Source organism: Mycteria americana, chromosome 6 (genome assembly GCF_035582795.1).
Source record: "Mycteria americana isolate JAX WOST 10 ecotype Jacksonville Zoo and Gardens chromosome 6, USCA_MyAme_1.0, whole genome shotgun sequence".
Lineage (NCBI taxonomy): Eukaryota > Metazoa > Chordata > Aves > Ciconiiformes > Ciconiidae > Mycteria > Mycteria americana.
The window spans coordinates 28,682,401-28,704,274 of record NC_134370.1 but is presented as its reverse complement, the minus strand read 5'-3'; the positions used below and the strand labels follow the sequence as shown (position 1 = coordinate 28,704,274).

Genomic DNA, 21,874 nt, shown 5'->3' with positions numbered 1-21,874 from the left:
TGTTTGTAACAGCAGAAATAGGGTATTTGTTCAAGCAAAACAAAAAGACTAGTGTTATTTTGGTTTGTGCACTACACATACTCGCATCTTTTGTTTCATGCTCTGCTCATGGAGAATTGTGTTCCATTCTGAACACCACCCTGCTAGAATGACACTGACTGCAGAGCCAGGAAAGTAGAGGACTATATTTATGCTCAGTAGAGGTACCATGTATGAAGATGAAATAAAGAAGGGAGAAGAAATGTATGTAGGAGCAAACTTCTGTATACACTTGGCTGTGAAATTATTGTCCACATGAAGTAACAGAATATACTACTAGAAAGGGGGTATATGGTCACCGTATATGGTGACCCCCGGAGCAGCAAGCAGATGCACAGAGAGGCTAAGCAGTCTCACCCGCTTCTAATTTTACATTTCTTTGGGAGGCCAGGCATCAGCTCCAGCAACTCATTGTCCCCTTTTCCCCAGCCCAGCGCAATGACAGTGAGCAGGAAGGCTACAATACACATACTGCCCTAGAGAAGAGGTGCTGAGAAATCCTACCAACTTTATCAGATGCACGACTGTAATAGTTTCATTATTTGGGACCTCAGTACAAAGCCATCTCTTACCTTGATCAGAATTTAACAGCAGAAGTGGTACGAGTGTGATAGAAGGTTTCAGATCAGCAATAACAACTGATGAACTTTTACTGCCCTGAAGAACAAGCCTGTTTCTGTGAATGCAGTCGTGTAAATTCCTGATGCTTCCAGTGACAATAAAAGCCATACAGTGGACTCCCCACTCAGAGGCTGAAGTAGCCCTAAGCCTTGTGACAAACAACACCCCTAAGAAAATCCCAGTCAAATAAAACACATACTGGCTTCCTCTGTTAAGCTACACAAACAAGTTTTCAAGTTTTCTTTATTCTTCAGCCATGTCTTCCTCAGATATAATGTTATTTGTCATAAGTCCTTAGTCTGGAATATCCAATACATCTGGAAGTTCCATAATATCTATTGTTCAGTAAATCAAATACTAGAAGTTTTTATTTAAATAGTAATGCTGTAATGACGAGTCTGCTTTCTGACAGTTGTCCCCCTTTTCCTTTAACTGACCCATATCAAGTAAGAGTTCTTATCATATCACTAATACACAAATTATACTAGAGACAAGAAGGCTGAAACAAAGCATTAATTTGGTTTCTGTGTCCCCTAGATGCTCTTCCTATATTGCATGTACTAATTAAAGATGTAGTGACAGTTCATTTAAATACCTCAGAAGTCTCCAGTGTCACATCAGTCACACATCAGCATTATCATACACCAGCAACATGGACTACACTCAGTAAGGAAAAACGTTAGAATTCATTTTCTAAAAGTATAACCTCTGTATCTGTCTACGTATTTTGTTGATACTCAGATTTAAATTAATACAAAAGTCAGGAAGGACGAAGAAAAAAAGTTGACCAATTTAAGGATTCCCTTTTATGTGCCATTTTGGCATAAGCATGCAAGTGTCTCCTCATTCTCTACACAGCCTACGCAGAGCTGAGAAAGGTCAGAGGACTTCAGTGAATTTCCCAACACTCTACAACTTGCTGCAGAGTCAGGACTAGAATGCCAGGACGCGCAGTACACCAAATCAGTCCTAATACTTTCTTCTTCCTTTTCTAATTGAATATTTGGGGTATGCTTTATCATCATCATTTCATGTCTCTCAAAACTATGCACATAGAGTAGTGCAAAATAAGAGCACTAGGTTTTTTTAACGCCATCTCCTAGTTGTGCTGGCTTACAATTGGGAGTGTCAGAGGGCTCACATTTCAAAATAAAACTTCGGCCCTCCCACTCCTGCAAACCACTTGGGAGCCGGTCAGTGCATCAAGCCGTTGTTTGCTATTATTGCTTTTCTGCTTTACTTGATGAAGCATCCTTATAAGCAGACCCTTACAGAGTTCTTCTAGGAAGGGGACCCACGGAGCACTGTCATGCTGACTTCATCTTCCCCCTGTGTAACAGCTGTGTAACACAAACTTGGGGGAAGATGCCGGGAAGAAGAGCGTTAAATTCATTGTTCCTCTGCATTTCACTTTGAGGGAACTCTCTGCCTGTTGTTGTTTATAATGGATCTAGTTTTAAGCAGGGCACGTGGGGGGGGTTGGTTTGGTTTTGCTGACTCTGCAAACTGATAGTTTGAGAGAATTGTCTGGGGAAAGCAAAGAGTCCTTTATTATGTCTGCCACTGCCCAGTGATTTGGCAGATTCCTCCATGAGATGCACAATCCGATGGGTTGTGAGAGAGCTTGGCTGGCCAGTTACCAGCAGAAAAGCTCAACTTAAACACTTTTAAAATCTTATTATGGCCAATTTGTGGTTTTGGCTGAAGAAAGGAAGAGGATGAAAAATAGAGGCAGCTGGGTGTCAGTGAAGGATGGATATCAATGTCATTTTTGTTGCTGTGCCACACAAAAAATACTGGCTTTGTACGTACGTTGGATCTAGCTAAGGCAAACACGTGCACTGGCTAGGTAAACCTGCAAAGATGATTTCATTTGTCTTAGCATTTGTCTGGAAGACCAAGGTGATGTATCCCTGTCTCATGAATCAGAGGGCAAGGTCCTTTCGTTGGGCTGCTAGTGGGCAGAGGGCCCAGAGAGGGCTTTTACAGAATCCAGGCTGCTCCCCAAATTCAAGGCCAGAGGGAGCCCCTTCAGCCTCAGCACTAACTCCCGTCCAAGACTGCCTTCAGTTTGTGCCTGAGGGCCACGAGGAGGGAAGGGGCTCTGGGCCACCACAGCTCGCACCCCAGGGGTACCTTGGGGAAGGAAGGCTGTCCCTTCTGCTAATCCCCTGCTGACTTCCAAAGTCAACGCAGCACAGAGAATCTGTTATGTAGGCCTAGATCTGGGCATTGAGACATACTTCGAGTAATAGCTAGTTTCTGGTCCTTGATCCTCCGCAAAGGCCTGCCTGTCCTGGCTGCATTAAATAATCTTTGAAATGTCTGAATGAAGAGACATATAGCTGTTGGAGAGCCATACACTCACATAGCAGGAGAAACGCTGGGCGCTTTGGTTTTACGGAGTAAGCCTGTCAAGTCAGCGTTTAAAGCATAAAATTGTCAACTGCCCAGACAGAAAGAATGCTGAAAACGTAAAAACCTCGTTCACATTATGGGTCGTAACCTAGTTTGAATATTATTTCAAACATGGTAAGACAGAGGTTCCACCAAGCTTTTGCAGCCAAGGGTAGAAACCGGGCCAAAGCCTACCTGGGCCTAAAGGCAACGGGACGACATATGTTAACAAGGTAACAACAAAATATTTTGCCATTCTGAATAGGGGCATAACTTTGCCAGGTTAACTTGGAACATAAATAAATCCCTATCTGCAGAAAGATTAAGAAAAGGTAATGCTCAGTGAGGGAATTGCAGGACCTAAACACCAACAAAGGTTTACTATTAAACATTCAAATCAAGCCAGGGTGGGGAGGGAATAGGGGGTTAATGGTTTAAACAAGGTAAATCCCACATTTTGTAAAATAAGAGTCTTTAGGTTAATACCAAAAGACAAAATGTGTCTTCTTGCTCTTTTTTGGCACTTAGTTAAGAAAAACCTTTGGTGGAAACAGTTCTTGCCCTCCAGCTGGATGAGCACTGAGACACCTCTGTCGCAGAGCAACTGGGTGCTCGAGCACCCTGCCGGGCAGGGCTGGCTGCTGCTGCGCCGAGGAGCAGCCTGTTTCTTGGAAATGTTTATGCAATTCAACTGTGCTGCTGCTGAAGCCACAGACACTTAAAAAAAAAAAAAAAAAAAAAACACAGAAACATGAAAACACCCAGCCTCAGACCTCTCAGGCCATTAGTGTATCTCACTCAGGTTTTGCCTTCCACCAAATACTGTCAAGTTTCTGTTTTGCTTGGACCTGAAGGGTGGAGGGAGTTGGAGAGTTGCCTTCACTGCTGTCAGTGCTTCCTAGTGATGTTTCTCGCTAGAGAAAATGAGCTTGTTTGTTTGAGAATCCAAATTCCCTGTGGGGCATAGTTTGGGTAACAGAAGATATGGGAAGGAAAGTAATATCTGTTAGGGCAAAGTACAAACATCCATAAAGCAGAATAGCGAAACACCTACAGAGAATGTTGTAGCTTTGCCAGCAAACTAATTAAAGTCACTGACTGAGGAGGGAGTTGTGACAGCCGACAAGTTAACATAAAAATAAATCAGAAGTTTAGTCTAGCAATTATAACAGGAAATTACCGCTGGAATCAGGGCTGCTATGTTCTTTTCCTGGTTCTGCTTCCGATTTACTGAGCAAGTTGGAGAAGCCAAATTTTACAAGTAGCTTCTAATTTGGAAAGCCTCCATTTCTGATGCCCAGCTGTACACACAGAGGGCTTCACCGACTAGCATCTTCAGTGCCCTCCTGTGCATTTGTGAGGGCAGAGCATTTCAGGGCATTGGCATCTCTGAAGGCAGCTACTTGACCTGGAGAAACCTACAGTTACCGGCCCACTCAGCATGGCCATCTCTGAAAGATTGCCCTGTCTGTGAATTGTGGCTAGCGCAACATATTGCTGTGGGAGTCTGACGTTAAATGCTCTTTATGGCTGGCATAACATATTGCAGTGGGAGTGTTATGTTTAAATACTGTTTGTAAACATTTACAAGACTTCTCAGGCACTCTCTGTCTCAAAGTCAGTGCTGTTACTTTTGGAAATAATGCACTCTGAGACCTGCACGTTTTCTGAAAGAACTGCTTCTTAGTAGGGGTAATGAAGCTGCATCTCCAGGTCTGACTGCAGGAGGAGTTTAAGTAGAGTGCCACTGAAACTGAGAATCAGAAATAACTCGTCTTCTGTTCAATAACATAGCCCCAATTGAAACTACAAATAAAGCAATCTGTGACGCCTCAGGAGGAGGGGGAACATCTCTCAGTCATGGGAGCTCTCTGTACACAGGGTTCCTATTCAATTCCATGAGAATTTCTAAATGAAGAGAGCATGTGGCTCCTTCTTACACTGACTTGAGTTGTGCTGCAAATTCCTGAGAGGCAAAGCCAAATTAAGTGTCCAGAATAAAGATGTCTCCATAAATTGACATTTTCCTGCCCTACATTCAATGACAATCTCCCGTCCTTATCAAGGGACACCATGGATCAGAAGATTACACTCTGGGTGCCTGCCAGCACTCATTTAGTCATGGAAGTCCAAATGTTTCTCATTATACCAATGAACACTTTTTTTTCTTCTGTGCAATACTTCTGTAAATATGTGTGTCCTAGTGTGAGCTTCGTCTTTGCTGTGAGCCAGAATATTTAGTGACTTGTCAGATTGAGTGTCGTGAAGCAAATTATTATAGATGTTTGCCTATTTGTAACAGAGGTTGCTACTGCATCTGATCTTTTAAAGAAGAGTACTGCTATGCTGAGGAATAAGCATGAAAAAGAGAGAATGTGGTTTACTGACACTAGAGAAAAAAAAAAGAGAGAGGCCAGAGGAGGTTTGGGGTCCTCCTGCTCCTCGTCTGCCCGCCAGCGTGTGGGGTGGAGTGCGCTCAATGTTCCTTTCCCACTTGCTCCCATGTGTGACCCTGGAGGTAACACAGCATACACCATCTCCATCAGCCACGGGAGCTCGAGTCTCAGAGCTCCTGCCAAGCTCAGGTCTCTGCCAACCACCTGCTTTTTCAACCCATGTTTTCACATAGAAGGCAATTTAGACCTACACGCTGAGAAATCGTACAAGCTCCCAAAACAAAAACAAACCCTTTCCCAGCATGATGGGTCATTTAACTTTTGTAAATGTCATCTGGGAACCTTAAAAAAAAAGCTGCAGAAGCATGACATGTAAATAAATGACACAGAATCCTTTGATAGGTGATCATACCATTCTTCCACTATACAGGCAAAGTATCTCCCTCTAGGCAACAATAAACAAAATACAGTGAATACATTGGCAGTATTTCAACACCTGCTAGAGACTCTGGGAAAATGGCTTCATTTTTACAGCTATCTTCAGGACAGCTGTATGCAATACTCTCATCTTCACCTTAACATATTAGCATATTATGTACCTTACTATACTTTTGTTAAGTACAACACACAGTTTTAGTAAGTGTATTTAGAAAAAATAAAAACGGTATTTGTATAAGGTCATTGTCTACTCTACTAGCTTCCCTAGATAAAAAGGCTTTCTTTAGGGGACATTTAACATTTAGACATCACAACAGACCATTTGAGAATCCCTTCCTATTTCCTTCAAAATGTAGAAATCAGTGAAACCGTTTACCAAGAGCAAGAAACCAAATGAAGTTCATGAAATTAATGATTTCCACTAATCGAAAACATGCCTTTCCTTCATACGCAATCCCAGTTTGTGCACTCCCATATAATAATGCGTATCCACATACTAATGAATTGCCAGTATTTCATTGTTTAGAGGCTGTGCAAAGCTGAATTCTAAAAAGTTTTCTTAATGATAGGTTCTGGTGGGGAATAGACAAGGATCTAGTCAAGAAATACAGTCCTTTACTAGTGAGCTACTTCTCCAGATGCTATATATAATACTAGCAATATGTACTCAATAGAGATTATCTTATCATAATGAAATGGATATTAAAACTATTCACTGCAAAAAGCGCATGGGCGTATTTCTAAATACTATGCTCAGTGTCACTTACAAGTATTACAAGTCTTCTTGAACTTTTGAATACTTCTTACAGAAGTAAGTCTCAGAACTATTAAACTTTAGCTTCAACATACGACCTCTTCACTAAGGGGATATGACTTTCACATCTGCCTCCAGTATCTTTTGCCCAAAGTTTCCTAATTAAAAAAACCCTTACTTTTCTACTACTCCCCTGCACCCCTTTTTGGTCATTCATTGCTACTTCCCTTTGTTTTGTAGGCTCGTCCAAAAGGAGAAGGCCTGACTCCATACCAGGGCAAGAAACGCTGCTTTGGTGAATATAAATGCCCCAAATGCAAGAGAAAATGGATGAGTGGAAACTCCTGGGCTAACATGGGACAAGAGTGTATCAAATGCCACATTAATGTTTATCCTCACAAACAGGTAGGAGAAGTGCAGACCTCCTGGCATACACGCTTGGAGCTAGGAACGCTCTTGACGTTATAAAGCGTGGGTGAGACTTAAACAGGACTCGATGTGGACTACGGCACGCCACAAAAAATTGTTCCACAGATGAGCTGCTCTTCTTAGTCCTGGAAATCTGGACTGGTGTCACCAGAGTTGCAAAATTCGAATGTCCTATCTTTCAGTAAAAATGCTTCCAAAACAAAATCTTTACCTGCCTTTATTATAGATACAGACTGTGCGGCCTTATAATCTGAGATGGAGTAAGACAAGTTCAGCAGTAGCAATGGGCCTCCTAGTTCTTCTGATTCTCTTCATATTTACACCAATTTAATGTTTCATTGCATTGGTGACAATGGAGTTATTTCACATGTACTACTTTTTTCACCTGTTGAAATAAGACTGGATTTGGTCAAGGGGTTATGTCTATTTATAAAGATTAGTGGTAAAAGAGAACAAGACTAAGATGACTCCTGCCTACAGAATTTCTTGGTTAATGATAGTAAAGCAAGACAGCCTGGTTAAAGAGAGGTTTCTCCATTTCCATAACACCAAGTGATGCCCAAGCAAAGAACTTCAAGAGAAAGCCTTTCATTAAGCTGAAAAGGTCAAATCTAAGACTTAGCTCTGCTAGGAAAGCTGTATCTGCCATCCTGTCAGCCACAGCTCACATGGTACACACAACCTTCCTTCCTGCTCCCTGCAGATTGCAGTTGCACCTATCCCTTGAGGTGATTTCCTGCATTTCCAGCTCATGATGGGAAAACTGACTGTCAGTTCCTGCTTGTATCCCACTAGAATTGGTCACAAGCAGTCAACCAGTTCAGTGGTCTTTAGTGGGAGACAGACAGACCAACTGCATGAGCTCATACCCCTTGTTTCCCTGACAAACCAGGCTACAGACTAGCTGTCAAGCTGAATTTTCATGCAGAAAGTAACTTTTGACAACCCCATGAAAAATAAATTGGGCCATCACGGAAAAATTTGAGGGGGATTTTGCAATATTGCAGAAAACTGTTGTGGATGGAAAAGGTGGGAATAATTTCAGAAGAGTTTGGGAGGTGTGATTTGCCTCAGGTATAATTCATCCTAGCTGAATCTTAGTAATAAATAGAGCTCTGCATGGGTCAAGTTACCTGATGCCCACTCAGAGAGACTGCTCAAACCATAGACAGGTCATTTGGATGTACTTGCAATAGGTGCAAAGGAAATTCCATCAGGAGCCCTAGGTGTCTCATTAGTTACCTAAGTGCTTGCAAAATTCCTATAAAAAGCTCTTTCCATGGACTCATAAGGAACACTTCATACCATTTCATGAGATTTTGGAGGGGAGGGTGTCAGGAAAAAAACTCCTAAAGGAGGAAACTGACTTTATTACGATGAAAAGACAGAGGAATATTGAAATTCATTGCAACAAGCAGGAAGAGGAGATACAAATAAGTTTATTAAGCTTTATCCTAGCCAGGAATATCAAATCAGCTATATTTCCTCCTCTTGTACACATATGCTTATTCATCTAATTCTAAGGGGAAGATTTGGCTCAGTCTCTACGACAACATTGCTTTCCAATATGCAGCCAAAATATTGATTTAGAATTGCTAGTACCTTGAAGCAATATGAATTGCAGTTAAAATGTAGTGTTTGAAGCCTGCCACACATGTGGCAGAAGCCTTGGTTTAAACTTGACATTCTTCGAGATGATCATCCCTTTGTTCTATCTTGGGAGTTTTTCTACTTTACAATGAACTTGTACAATTCCATGGCTGAGCCAGTGAATATCTTTTTTACTGTTGGCCGTTTGAGATGATGTGATCCATTCCTCTTTCTCTGGGCTACTGCCACTCTGATTCCACACCTGAAAACAAGATGTCATCTTCAGAAACTGCAGTCTAATTTTCCTGGCAAAACTGTGACTAGAAACTATATTGCAAGTGAGGAAAAGCAAGGCCCTCTTTTTTTTGTGGAAGCATATATGTGGAAGGAAAGCTAAGCAATTTTCTTTCACTAACTTACATGAGACAATCTCAAAGCTTCCCAGTCTCTGGTTGCTTGCCTCTGTTTAGATAGCTTGTGTAGACAACTGCACCAAAATCCAGGCTGAGCAATGAAGTCATTTATCACATGCATGGAATTACAGTCTTGTGGGTGAGAGAAATTACAAGACCACTGGTTTATAACACAAGTTTATAAATATTTATCTTGTTCTTCTAAATTCTTTCCATCGTTTATGTTACCGTTCAAAGGGTCACAAGAAATCGCTCAAGAGGTATCCCATCCACACTATACAAGAGGCATTGTAGACTTGGGAATACGTATATTTCGTAGAAAAGAAGGTTTGCAAGTAGTCCCTTGGGCAGAGTTGTCCCTTGTGGCAGGGCTAGAGGAGTCTAATCTGCATAGTAGTACTAAAGTCAAAGACGTACTGTGCACAGGTTGCAGTCTACAATGCTTCTGTAAGCTGTGCCTGCCTTGGAGCCATATACATGGTGCTTCCCAGGGAATAATCACAGCATGTGCAGTGCAGGTTTCCACAGCTGACCCCCATCACTATGTTTCCACATTATTCCCTAAGGACACCATAACTCAGGATGTGGAAGAGCTTTGCTCTTCTTATCTATCCATGTGTTCATGTCCTACCAGTAGGTACTGCAGCTATTTGAGCTCTTCAAGACAAGAATGCATTTCAACTAGGCTTCCAGATATAAATAACTTGCAGCCAGACACTAGTGCTTTTTCCCAGAATTTGAACTTACAACTTTGAGTTGAAAGATTTTACATGCTGTTGTCTCTGCCTCACCTCTGTCAGCTTCTATTTCTCAGTGTTACTATTGTCATTCTTTCTATTCTTTTTCATTCTCCCAGAGGTGCTCTGTGCTGCTTCTGATTAAATATACCAGCAATAGCCAGACAGTAGAGAAAACAGCATCAGTTCATGCACAGTGCCAGCAGCAAAGGAGAGCTAACTTAGGCTGCATGAGGTCAGCGCTGCTTCTTGACAGAGCCTAGTGTTTGCTAACCCATATGTGTTTTTTGTCCAAGCATCCAGCTCCACACCAGACTCTCCGTAAACATTTATCAACATTTATCTGTGTGGTGTTACTCTGCACCATTTTGGAAAATGTGCTCTACCCAGTCACCAGTACTTTTACACTAATGACTATATTTTGTAAAAGCACAGTCAAAGATATTTATTAAAAGTCCAATATTTCTAGTTTGAGAGTTAAAGCACAAAAAAAACCCCAAAAACCTTATTGTGCACATAAGATTGTTTTAGTAGTTTTTTAATTAGTACTGCTACACCACCTTAACATTTTCTGTATATATTTCCTATTTATTCTTTAGATTTTGATTACTTTGTTGGCACCTACCATAGGAGAGTCCTCATTCATGTATGAGTTCCTGTGCACTTCTAGAAGTTTTTAGCAATTGCTTTTTTTCCCCTCAGTGCATTAGTGGGTGTCCTCAGCTAACTATGTGCTCCTATTTCCTTCATTATATGGGATCAGAGTATTTTCACTCTCATCTGAATCTCCCATTAGACAGTTTTTCCAACTTAAACAATTCATCTAAGAAAAGATGCTGCCTCTCCCTAGAAGCCATGTTTCTCTTGTGCCATTTTAACTCCATTCAAGAAAAAGAAATCCATATTACTTTGTAGTATCTATTCTTTCACTGCAAAGTCACCACACTGTGATGTGATCATAGTACAAGTAATCCGTAAGTGGATTATTTTTTTTTTTTAATTTAACAAAACCCAGATGAACTGGCCAGACAGAAGTTCAACCTCCATTCAAGCTCAGACACTATCTACCTCTAGTGAAATAAATTATTCCTACTTCAAAACAATTTTGTTAATATTTTTTCTCTGCAATGTGTTGGAAATTCATTATCTCCTTTTCTTACTCCTTGCCCTACCATTTGGTAAACATATCATTGCAGCCTAACAGATAAAAAAGTTATCTTGAACATTATTTAAAAAATTAATAGTCATTTTATCAGCAGATGCAAATCACTGTTGGTTCCTTAACATTAACTAGCCTTATGTCAAGTTACAAGAGCCTCCAAAACTACAAAAAATACTTAACTGCAAACAACTCAGCCCATGTCTAAAACCAGTGAGGTGCCACATTTCCCAGGGGCCACTTTTCTCCAGTCCTCATCTCCCTCTCTCTCATCTTCCCCAGTTACTTTCCTCAATCTGTGGACTTTTCAGTCCTGAAGGGCTTGTCCACATTGTCTCACAAGGGATGGTTCATGGTACTCCCATGTAAGTGGTTCAGGCAATAATATCAGAGTACTGAAGATGATAATCTCTACTCCGGATAGCTCTGGGGTAGCCATTCAAGCACATATGCTGGGTCTGTGAATGGCTTGTGCAGCTATGCTCAAATCTTGATTTCCTATGCATACCTTTCGTTAGTGGGTCCCCGGAGAGGAGAGCAGCCACACTTCCCTGCCACCTGCTCTTTGTTCCTGGAGGCTCGTTTCACTCCAGGAAATGATCCCATGCCAATTCCCCACAAGGAATGTCTCAATTCAGCCCTGTGCTCTTACTCCACATACCCTATCTGTGAGAATGAGCTTTTAATCTCTCTAGGGCAGGAAAAGTCTTCTCAGCAATTTTACAGCTGTGTATATACTTCGGAGTGCTCTATAAATACAGCTCTCAATCTCTGCATTTAAGAGTGATGGTGGAGCGTGTATTACAAGAAGCAACACAAGAGCCTGATAGCAGGGCTGCTGCCATTCATCCCCCAACTCATCCACGGAGTGGGGAATCAGGTGGCTCTCACACCTGAGCTGCAAAACTGCTCCTTGTCCCAAGGAAGCCCTGCATGCATTTTTGTTTTCATGAATAAGTTGTCCCACTGTGTTCCTCCTTTTGCATTTCCACTACATCCCTCAAGCAGTATACGTCCCCATGGGAGTGCTTACAGGAATTCACAGGACATGGGGCAAAAATGGGAGGCCAGCTGAGCTCAAGCCTTACTGAGGAATAGGAGACCAAAGAAATACCCTGACAAAGCTGCTCTATGGCTATTCCAAAAGCCATTTCCTGGGTAGTTACTTTAGCTACTCTAAACATAAACAGAAGTCTCAGATGGGACTTAAACCTACCTCTTATTCGTCCTAGCAATTTGGATTTTGTAGTTGTTTATGCTCCTTCTTACCCTGCTCCAGCAACGGAGCTGGGCCTTATAGCCATTCCCCGGCACTCTTGGCACTGTAACAGCCCAGATGCCAAGCTTTGAATTCTCATTTTCTTCCCCTGCCCGCTATAGCGGCAACATCTGCACCTGTGGTTGCTTCCTGGCTGGCCTCTTATCAAGGCTTCTTCTCTGACTTTGTGGCTCACTCCAGTGCTGTTTGTGATGACAGCTGTTGCATTGGTGCAGAACCAGCCATCTGGTGACCGACTTGTCCTCTTGGACACTATTTTCTTCCAGCTGTCAGGAATTTACTGTTGGACGGGAAATAATTTGGTATGTAAATACATTCTTCATGATATCCAAGCTATTACTTCCATGGGCAATGCAGTGGTCCCATGACAATTCCCATACCTGGGTGCATCCACAGCCACCTCTCTTCTCTCAGTATGGAGAGAGATGGGTCTGATCACTCAAGCCAAATAAACTTTTCAACAGTTTTAGGCCTACAAGTATGATCTTTTGACTCTTTAGATTTAATAAACCCTCCCCAGCATGCCCATACTTTTGTGTTCCAGCAGTGGGAATACAGATCACTCCAGACTGCTGCTTCTCTGAACTCTTAAAGGAGATTTTTGCCATTTAGCTCATGCAGTTATCATTCATTCCTAGCTGGCCTATCCCAGAGGCATGCTGCTGACAGAGGCTGCTTGCTCTCTCTGAGCATCATGCCTCTGATCTGCAGGCTTCTTATCACTGCCTCTTGGATCCACAGCAACAACTGAGGGCCTCATTAACATCCCTGTTCCCCCCAGGCAGACAGAAAAGCAGAGGGTCTGCTGCTCAAGAATGCACATTACATTTCATCCTTTTTCCCCAGCACATAATTTTTTATTGGACTAAAAATTTACAAATTCATGAGAGCATGTGTGTCTTGAGGGAAGCATAGCTAGCTACGGCTCCTTAAGACTGTTAACCTAACAATTATCCTGCCAGCTATAGTTGTAGAATCCATTTCTATTCACATATCTAATCTGTCATTTAATCATCTCATTTGCTCCATTAAGACTTGAGGTAATGAGTCCAGAAAATTATTTAAGTGTTTTCTTACATTTGAATTTTGATGTGATCCTTTATCCATCAGTGATGCAATCAAATCCATTCTACAGCAAAAAAAAAAAAAATTCAATCTTCTAAATACAAACATAAGCAGCCACATTATTCCATTCTGCTTCTTAGTGGAAGCCATTTTCCTCAAGGATGTCCTAGTGATGTTTTCTCTGACACCTAACGCTTCATACGGGTGAGCTTTTTATTTTGAGGGTTTGGGGTTTTTGACTGACTTGTGGGGAATGCAGAGTTCATTCAGTACATGTAGACTGGGACAGCAATAGTTCACAATCAAAAGTTAATTTGCAGGACAGGAATTGCTTTATAAATTTAAATTTATTTCAGCTTCATTCCCCTGAGGCAACAGCTTTAGTCACTACCACCAAATGGTTTCCTGGTGGAGCTGCACAAGATTATTTCCACCCGCCAACTACCAGAAGAAAATTAAAGAAAGACGCACAAAAATGAAGAATGTAAGAGTGCCCATCCCTGTAGTTTTTACTGAAAATACGCACTGCCAAATCCTGGATGCTTGCATTTAAAAAAAGACAATGAAAATTGAAGTATTATATTTAAACTCTCCATTTAATGGAAAAAAGCATACCTCTCCCAGAGAAACATAGCAGGATTTTCTGTTGTTTTACAAGCTCCATTTCACCTCTCTAAGGAAAAGAATTATTTTTTCAGCCAAATAGCCTGTCCCCTTCTCCACACCCTCTCCAAACGCATGGCTGAGTTTTCACGCTACCGGCCTCTCAGCAGCAGCACAGAACTCTTGCAGCCTCCTCAGCTATTCGCATCTTCTGCATAATTCAGGCAAGGCAATCCCCAAAACTCATACACAGTGCGCAGCAGCCCGACCCTGCCGCACCCCTCCTGCGCCAGCATCTTCTCCTTCCCCTCTGCTTCCACCGCGCCAAAGCTGGTGAGAATTGTCCAAGGTCATCCCGTGCCAAGGAAGTCCAACCCTGATGGACACACAGCTCTTTGGCCGTCTAACGTCCTACTCTTTTAGCATGGCGTAAGAAAGGTTGCAAGGGTGTAAGGTTATTTAAAGTCTTCCACAATTAGTAACAGACAAATAGCAGCAGGACAAGAACAGTTGCTTCTCAGGGTGTTTGAAGGGGGTTTTTTGGCTTACAAGAAACCCATGAAGAGAAAACAACAAATGGAGATAAACTGGGACTTCATTTTATGCAAAAGCTGGATTGAAGTGTTTTTGGGACACAAACCATGCAAGCACACTACCAGTTTTGAAGCCTCAGCCCTCCACTGCCTCACCAGAAATGTAGCCTGGGCTCGGCTCAGCTCAGCTCCGCTTCTTCCAGCTGGCCCTTGGCAACCTGCTTTCCTGCGTTTGTAACCCCTCTCTCCCAGCCTCTGTGTCGTAACACACTGGTAACAATAACATTTCTGAAATTGAAATGCTTTGCAGGCCAAAAAGCTGAGCTCAATCAACGCAGGGGGAAAGCAAACCACGGAGAGCTATTGTTTCTGAAAATGGTCCAAAAACTCTTGGCGCTTCAAGGCATTCCCAATGTCCTTTGCACTATTTCCAGGAAAAATGATTCCCAAGGCCTTGCATATTAAAAAAAAAATCTGGCTTATATCAATAAACATGATAACTGCTGTATTTTTTCTCTTTAATCAGAGCACAGCTAGCATGTAGAAGCAATCAGAGCCGAGTCAAATAGCCTGTTTTAAGTGTAGCATTTCAAAACTCTCAAATTCTCCGTTGAGGAGCATAAATTAACTCCCGGGACTCCTGAAGCTGAGCATCATCTTTGACTACATTTATGTAATGCAAATTCTTGAAGAAAATTTGTGGGCAGATGTTGGTGGAATAAGAGGTAGAAAAGGCAGAAGGGCAGTTTTTCTGACCAAATAAATTACTCAACTTGTCTGTGTTGTGGCAGAAGCACTGCCTGCACCAGTGGCTGGGTTGCAAGCCTGGAAACAGGATTGCTCGTTCTGATCTCAAATCCTAACATACTGACTTCCAACAAGTCATTCAAAGCTCAGTGGGGTTGCAGAGGGAGGTTAAAGGATTTAGAGGAGATGAGGGGTCCATCTACCTTCCTTATCCTCTACCTGATACAGGAAATCCAATTTGTAAATGAAGGTAAACTCAAAGACATAATAAGTGGCCCAGGACAGAGGAAACTTTAGGCAATAGCATGGGTAAGAACATTGAATCAGTAACAAACCATTGGCAATCACCACTGAATTATGCCCATATATTGTTTTTACTAGCTGTGCAAATAGTAAGAGTGTTGCACTTATAATCCAATACAACCAAGCAAGAGTTTGCAGACATCCCTTGTTCAGGATAACAGAATGTATTTTGTCTCATTTTAGCTATTCAGAGAGCTGAGAAACCCTTCTATTCTCTGGATTATGAGCTGTTCTTGCAGTGTTACATAGACAAAAAAAAAGCTTTGAATGTCGCTGTTCTTCCTATCCACAGGGTCTCAGGTGGGTGGCTTTGGAATGAAGAACTTATAAATGAAAACTTAAATGATCAGGTGTACTTTAAGATTTTACAGCTAAAGGAAAGTCTTTAGGATTTAGGAAACGTGTGAAAAGATAAATGGCCATAATTTTGTAATTTATATTTATCCACCCCCTGCTCCAAGCATCATATTTTGAAGAGATAAGGAAGAGTCCAGTATCCCTGTGAGAACAGCAAGAAGTTTATGGCTTGTTTTCAGATTTCACACCACATGCTGTCTCCACCACAGTCCCATAGAACAACCTCTGTCTTCACGGGAAGGCACTGTGCAATGAAATAGTCTTTCAGGTACATTTCACAAAACCAGAGAAATTATGGGTTAGGGAATTTTGTTTATTTTTTCAAACAAATGGTGCACTTTATGATGTTCTACCTCACATCTCTATCGCCTCTCTACCTATTAGACTTCCCAAACACTTAACCTTACTGCAATATTTAACATGGGTCTGTTATTTTCAGAATGATTGTGAAACCCTTTACATGTCATGGAAAATTAGAGAAAAAAGATTACTAAAACCAAAGCAGTTTCATTCCCTTGTTTAGCCGAATATGCCTCCAACCCTGTGATTTCACAAATATTAAAAATACATAGTCAATTTATTACTCAGGTTCAGGGCAAAAGGTTGTGTTGTGAGGTTGGGGGGTTTTGTTTGGGTTTTTTTTTGGGGGGGGGGTGTTATTAATAGCTTTGCAGCTGCTCTACTTCAAAAATTTCAGCCTCAGAAATATGAGACTGAGTATTGGGAAAACCTCATTTAGCTATGTAATATCTGTGCATGGGTAAGACAGTTTTCTTGTCGTAGCAGCTAATCCTAACATTGGTAACCCCTGCTGGCATTGCTGGGTAATGGGATTCCCATGCTTAAGGTGTTAATGCCTTTGGACATCTCAGTTACTGGAGCCAAGAGAATAAACTCTTCTGTGTTACTGCTTTTATAAATATAGTCCCCAATTCAGTCTTTTAGTAATTTGTCTACAACAAAGTCAGCACCACCTTTATGAAGAAGACTGACATTAAGTTGTAAGGCCACTCTGAACCAATGCAGAGCTGAAAAAATATTTCATCTGTTCAGGAAAGAAATACAGTACCTTTATAATTACTAGGAGAAAGCTCAGTTAAGCATAAAAGTAGGCTTCACATGCACAATAAAGGGTAACAGTGACAAAACCTTGGCTCTAATCTGATTTCCTTCCCTTCACTGCAGAGACCCCTGGAAAAGCCGGACGGCCTGGATGTTTCGGATCAGAGCAAAGAACATCCCCAGCATCTGTGTGAGAAGTGCAAAGTTTTGGGCTACTACTGCCGCCGTGTGCAATAAACCTTCGAAGTGGCCTCTGCCCGTCCCCATCATCCTTAAAGATCCTCTGGCAGCATGCGATCAACAGCAACACAACAAATCAAGATAAAAGCTAAAATAATTGCCAATATTGCCTATCTAATAATATGCCTTACCATTAATAGAATGTAACATTTCTCCTGTGCATGCGCACGCATGCAACAGGTATTTACAGGACTATGATTTGTATACATACATATATATGTAAATTTATATATATATATGTACACACATATATAAAGCGTTACTGATAGTGTTCACAACAGAACTGCAGTTGCAGGTTCTGCTGATTGTTTACACAGACCCTATATCATGGCCAGGTGAAATGAAGAACTATTCAGTAGGCAAGGTATAATATTCACAAGGAATAGGTGTTATATGTATGGCTTTTGCAGAGGTTAAATAACTGTGGGGCCACTAATTGCAAGCACTCGCCCACAACACAGTTATTCCGATTATATGACAAGACAAAGGAAGATGAAACAAGCCACAGCGTAAAAGAAGGAAAATTATTGTTTTCCCAGTTTTAGGAAGTCTGAGAATTTTGTGCTGCTGCTTTCTTGAACTTTTTCTATTTGTTACCATCGCTTGGGCAGGGCTTAGGCAAAATCATTTTTGCAGGATGTGGCAAAAAGTGAATAATTGTTTGAGGGTGTGGGTTGGGTAGAAAGGGAATGCCATAATGGGACCCAGAGTCAGGAAGGATTCCAAGAGGTTTTTGGAGGAGACAAAATTGGCTTGCTTGTATGACTTACAGATCCTTCTCTTGTCATATAATCCCGCTGAAATGGTCCCTGTATGTGTATGGGCCGTTCATTAGGCCACAAGCACACTAAATTTACTGTGAATAAGGGGGGATAAGAATACTTAAAGCTGTCCCCAAAACCCTTAATGGAAAGATTAGCCAAACTTACTATTTATAATAGTTTTAAAGCCACTTTCTGGAAATATTTTTATGTCCTATTTTCTACTGTACAAATTTGCTACAACATAAAACTTGTTAGCCATAGGGGTGTTACGAGGCATGGAGAACGCTCTATATAACCTTCCCTCTTTATGTCTTCCTGGAACACCTACATATCTGAGAAGAAATGTAGGAGTTATATTTTGTAGGAGTTATATTTTGTTGTCCCATTTCAGGTAGAACTTTGTGCAGGGGCATCCTGCTGCAAAGAAGTATCTCATCAGGGATTGGGAAATATCATGAACTGAAAGTACCTCGAGACAGTATCCTGTTTGTATGTCTACGTAAGAGTACATTGGCAAAAGAACTCAACAAGCAATTCACTTGCATTATTCACTAAAAAAATTACAAGGATAATGTTTTTTGGGTTTTTTTAATCAACAACTTCTATTTTTATGAAGTTTCCTTTAGAGAGATTGATTTGTGTGAATGATACTTAGTGGAAATACTTTAAATCCTAAATAACTTGATGTGAATTAAATTTGTTTTGAGGATTAATTCCATAACGCTAAGACAGAGGGGGTTTTATGCCAAATTATAGCAGGATGTTACCAGTACGTACAGTCAAGCTCTTGTAAAGCAAATTGAAAACTTACAGTGAGCATTCGTATAGGAAATGTGAAGCGCTCTACAAATTTGCTCTAGGGTGAAACTTTTGCCATTTCCCTGCTTTACTATAAGCAGGGCAAAATTGTTTCTGCTTATTCTGGTGGTAGTGTCATGTACATATCTCACCAACTTCATTATTTATGGATAGCTCAAGTGATCCAGCCTATTGGTCGGAGCAATGGATAAACATCGGGACTCCTGGCCTCTGACCTGGCTCTTCCATTAGCTCCCTGATTTTGGGCAAGTCACAAGATCCTTCTGGACCTCAGTTTCCCCAGCTGCAAAATGGGGATAATAATACTTTAGTATACCTACCTCACAGGAGAGTTGTGAGGCTTACTTAGTATCTATAAGTGTTTTGACATCACTGGAGGAAAAGTGCTATGTAATGCTAAAATACTATTAACTAAATTAATCACTTCAAAACTAGTTTTGCCCAGTTGGCAATTCCATCACCTAAAATAGCTGAAAATGTTATTGAAAGTTAACACTAATAACAGTTCAGTTGCTGCAGTGAAGACATGCAGTTTTAGCATTTTCAAGTGGAAACACATTCTTTTGCACAGACTCAAAAATTACCTTAGAGACAAATACTCTAAACAAAGATACTAATCTGCCCATACAAATAAGAATAAGAAAATACACAGGCAAATCTAGGGGTGGATTTTCAAAGCTTGCCTCTAGTATTAATCTCAATAGTTTGTTCCAAGCACGAGTAATTTTGAAAGAGCCGCATACTAAATCAGATCTATTTTTTCCTCTTGAGCACTTAATAGTACATGAACAAAAAAAAATCACCTTGATGCTTCACATCCAGCTAAAGGACATGTAGAGAAACCTGCTTAGATGAAGATAAGGGAAAATGTTATTTTATTTTCTCCCTGAAACGAAGATGTTGCTATCAACCATTTTTTTCTGTGTTGAAATAATTTCCATCTTATGATAACCACTAGATCAGTAAAATAGCACATCCCTTGATATAGCTACATCAACATACAGCACACCACCAGGTTCTGAACAAAGACCAACTAAAAGATACCATTATACGCAACTGTTGCTATTTTCATGACAGTGCCCTGTTAAAAATTGTTTATCCAGATTCAACACTGCATGGGAATGCCTTCAGCTTATGGATTTTTAGGTTGTACTTTAAAATAAGGCTCCTAAAAATACATGTGATCGACTTTAAAACAATTAATGTCTGTAGGTGTAGAATAATAATTCTTAAAAGCATACTTACGAGAGTTCAATATTTATATCATTAATATTTTCCTAGGCAGCAGACATATAAAGTATTTAAGTAATATTCAGCATATTTGAAATAACAAGGAGGAGCACAGATTTTCCCCTGCACTTACGTAGGGGAAAAGCAGATAAAGAACAAAACACACAGGAAAGCAAGAAACAACCCTGCGTAGTTTGTACTGCCTAACTCGTAGACCGCAAATCCGTCCCAGTGCAGGATGCAGATGCAATCAGGCCCTGGGCACCCCAAGCAGCCTGCTTGCCTTGCCATCCCTGCCAAAAGCGGGGCTGGGAGGGAGAGTGACGGGGGGTCCCTGGGGAGCAGCCACAACCCTCCCTCCCCTGCAGCCTGGGGCTGAACTCCGGCTTCCCCCGAGCCGTGTGAGGATATCCCCTTGTTTTCTGTCCTCGCTGCACAGGGCTGCAACCTTGTCTCCCTGACGAGCTGGTGCCTGGGGAAGGCGGCAGCCCCAGGCGCTCACGAGGGGAGCGTTCCTCTGTCCCTCCCTGCGTGAGGTTTGCTCATAGCATCGTAGCGCTCGGCCCTGGGCGTTTGGTCCCGCGAGGTTTGCTCATAGCATCGTAGCACTCGGCCCTGGGCGTTTGGTCCATGCTCGTCTGTACATAGTTTGTGGGTTGCTGGAAAAACACATCCGCATAAGTAGCGTACAATAGCTTATGACCGTTGGCTTTTAGTTAATGGCACAGCAGGGAAATTTCTGAATTCTGATTTCAAAAAAGGAAAAAAAAATTGATTACAAAATGTAAATTTCTTCTCTTCCCCCCCCAAAGGTAATCCACCTATAGACCTAACTAACTCTTTCCAAATTGGAAAAACCTTAAAAATTCAGATTTTTGACCGGAAAGAGGATGACTTGATTTACCTCTTACATTTTTCTGAATGCTTTCTGATGTTCTCTTTAACCAGCTCTGCATTTAGAACATCAGCTAGTAATCCTTGAAGGCATTTTTAGACAGTCTTACCAGAAGCGAGGCAAGCATCAGTAAAAAGAGTTTTAAATCAATATAGGCCTCCCTAAATTGAGTATTCTTTAGGGGTGTACCTCAGAGAAACTTGGCTCTGTGCATTTATTTGGCAAACTGGATTTTTAACTTCAGGTTAATTGGATTATTGCTGGATGGATTGCTGTTGCCTGCCTACCAATCCATCCAGCACACACTTTTTTTTTTTTTACCCCCTCTTTCCCCTCTTTGGAGATTTTTAAACTTCCATTTATTTCTTAAAAAAAAAACCCTAAACACAATTTGTTTCCTCAGTCGCAGTCGGTCAGAACATTTCACACGGGATTGGTCCTTGGCATTGGCACTGGTCTGGAGAAAAGTATCAGTGATTTGAAATGTGTGGTGTAGGTTTTTAGCTGCTTTCACTTGATGCGGCCCCAATGAAGTTCTTACAAATACTTCATTTAATGGTGGTGAAGAAAAACCCCTGTAGTTTAAAGGATGGCCCAATTTTAGCCAGTTTCTACTGCTGCTACCATGGACGTAAAATGATGCCACACAAAGTTTGAGGCCTTTTTGTCTCAAAGTTGCTTTTCAATTTCAGATAAATACACAAGAGTATATATTATTTGTGAAAATAGGTGTATTTTGAAGTTCCCCATTATATGGGACTTAGTTTGTAAACTAAGAATGTGAAGTTACGTATGTCTGAGGGAAGCCTTATACCGAGAAGTATTCTCTACATTTTACCTTTTTGTATAACGTGAAATTTAGGTTATACATGGGTTGCATATCTGTGACACTCTAGCAGTTATTCCAAAAATAAAACGACTTAATACATTAAAAGTTAAGAGCTTTTGGAAATGTCAGACTTCATAGATTAGTTCCCTTTGTTCTGCAGTCACGTAGAATATTT

The 21,874-nt window shown here is 41.1% G+C and overlaps 1 protein-coding gene across 2 annotated transcripts in view; it reads left to right on the top strand.

Moving 5' to 3' along the window:
• ZCCHC24 (zinc finger CCHC-type containing 24) overlaps positions 1-21,110 on the top strand; it is a 116,832-nt gene extending 95,722 nt beyond the window's left edge. Inside the window, exons 3-5 of one of the 2 annotated variants that reach the window (XR_012776169.1) lie at positions 6,886-7,050; positions 17,046-20,511; positions 20,562-21,110. Coding sequence is in view for 1 of the 2 variants with exons in the window: in XM_075505184.1 (XP_075361299.1) it covers positions 6,886-7,050; positions 17,046-17,159 (279 nt within the window). In the remaining variant the exon portion in view is untranslated. The other variant, XM_075505184.1, reaches the window with a different exon arrangement.
• The last annotated feature ends 764 nt before the right edge of the window (positions 21,111-21,874 follow it).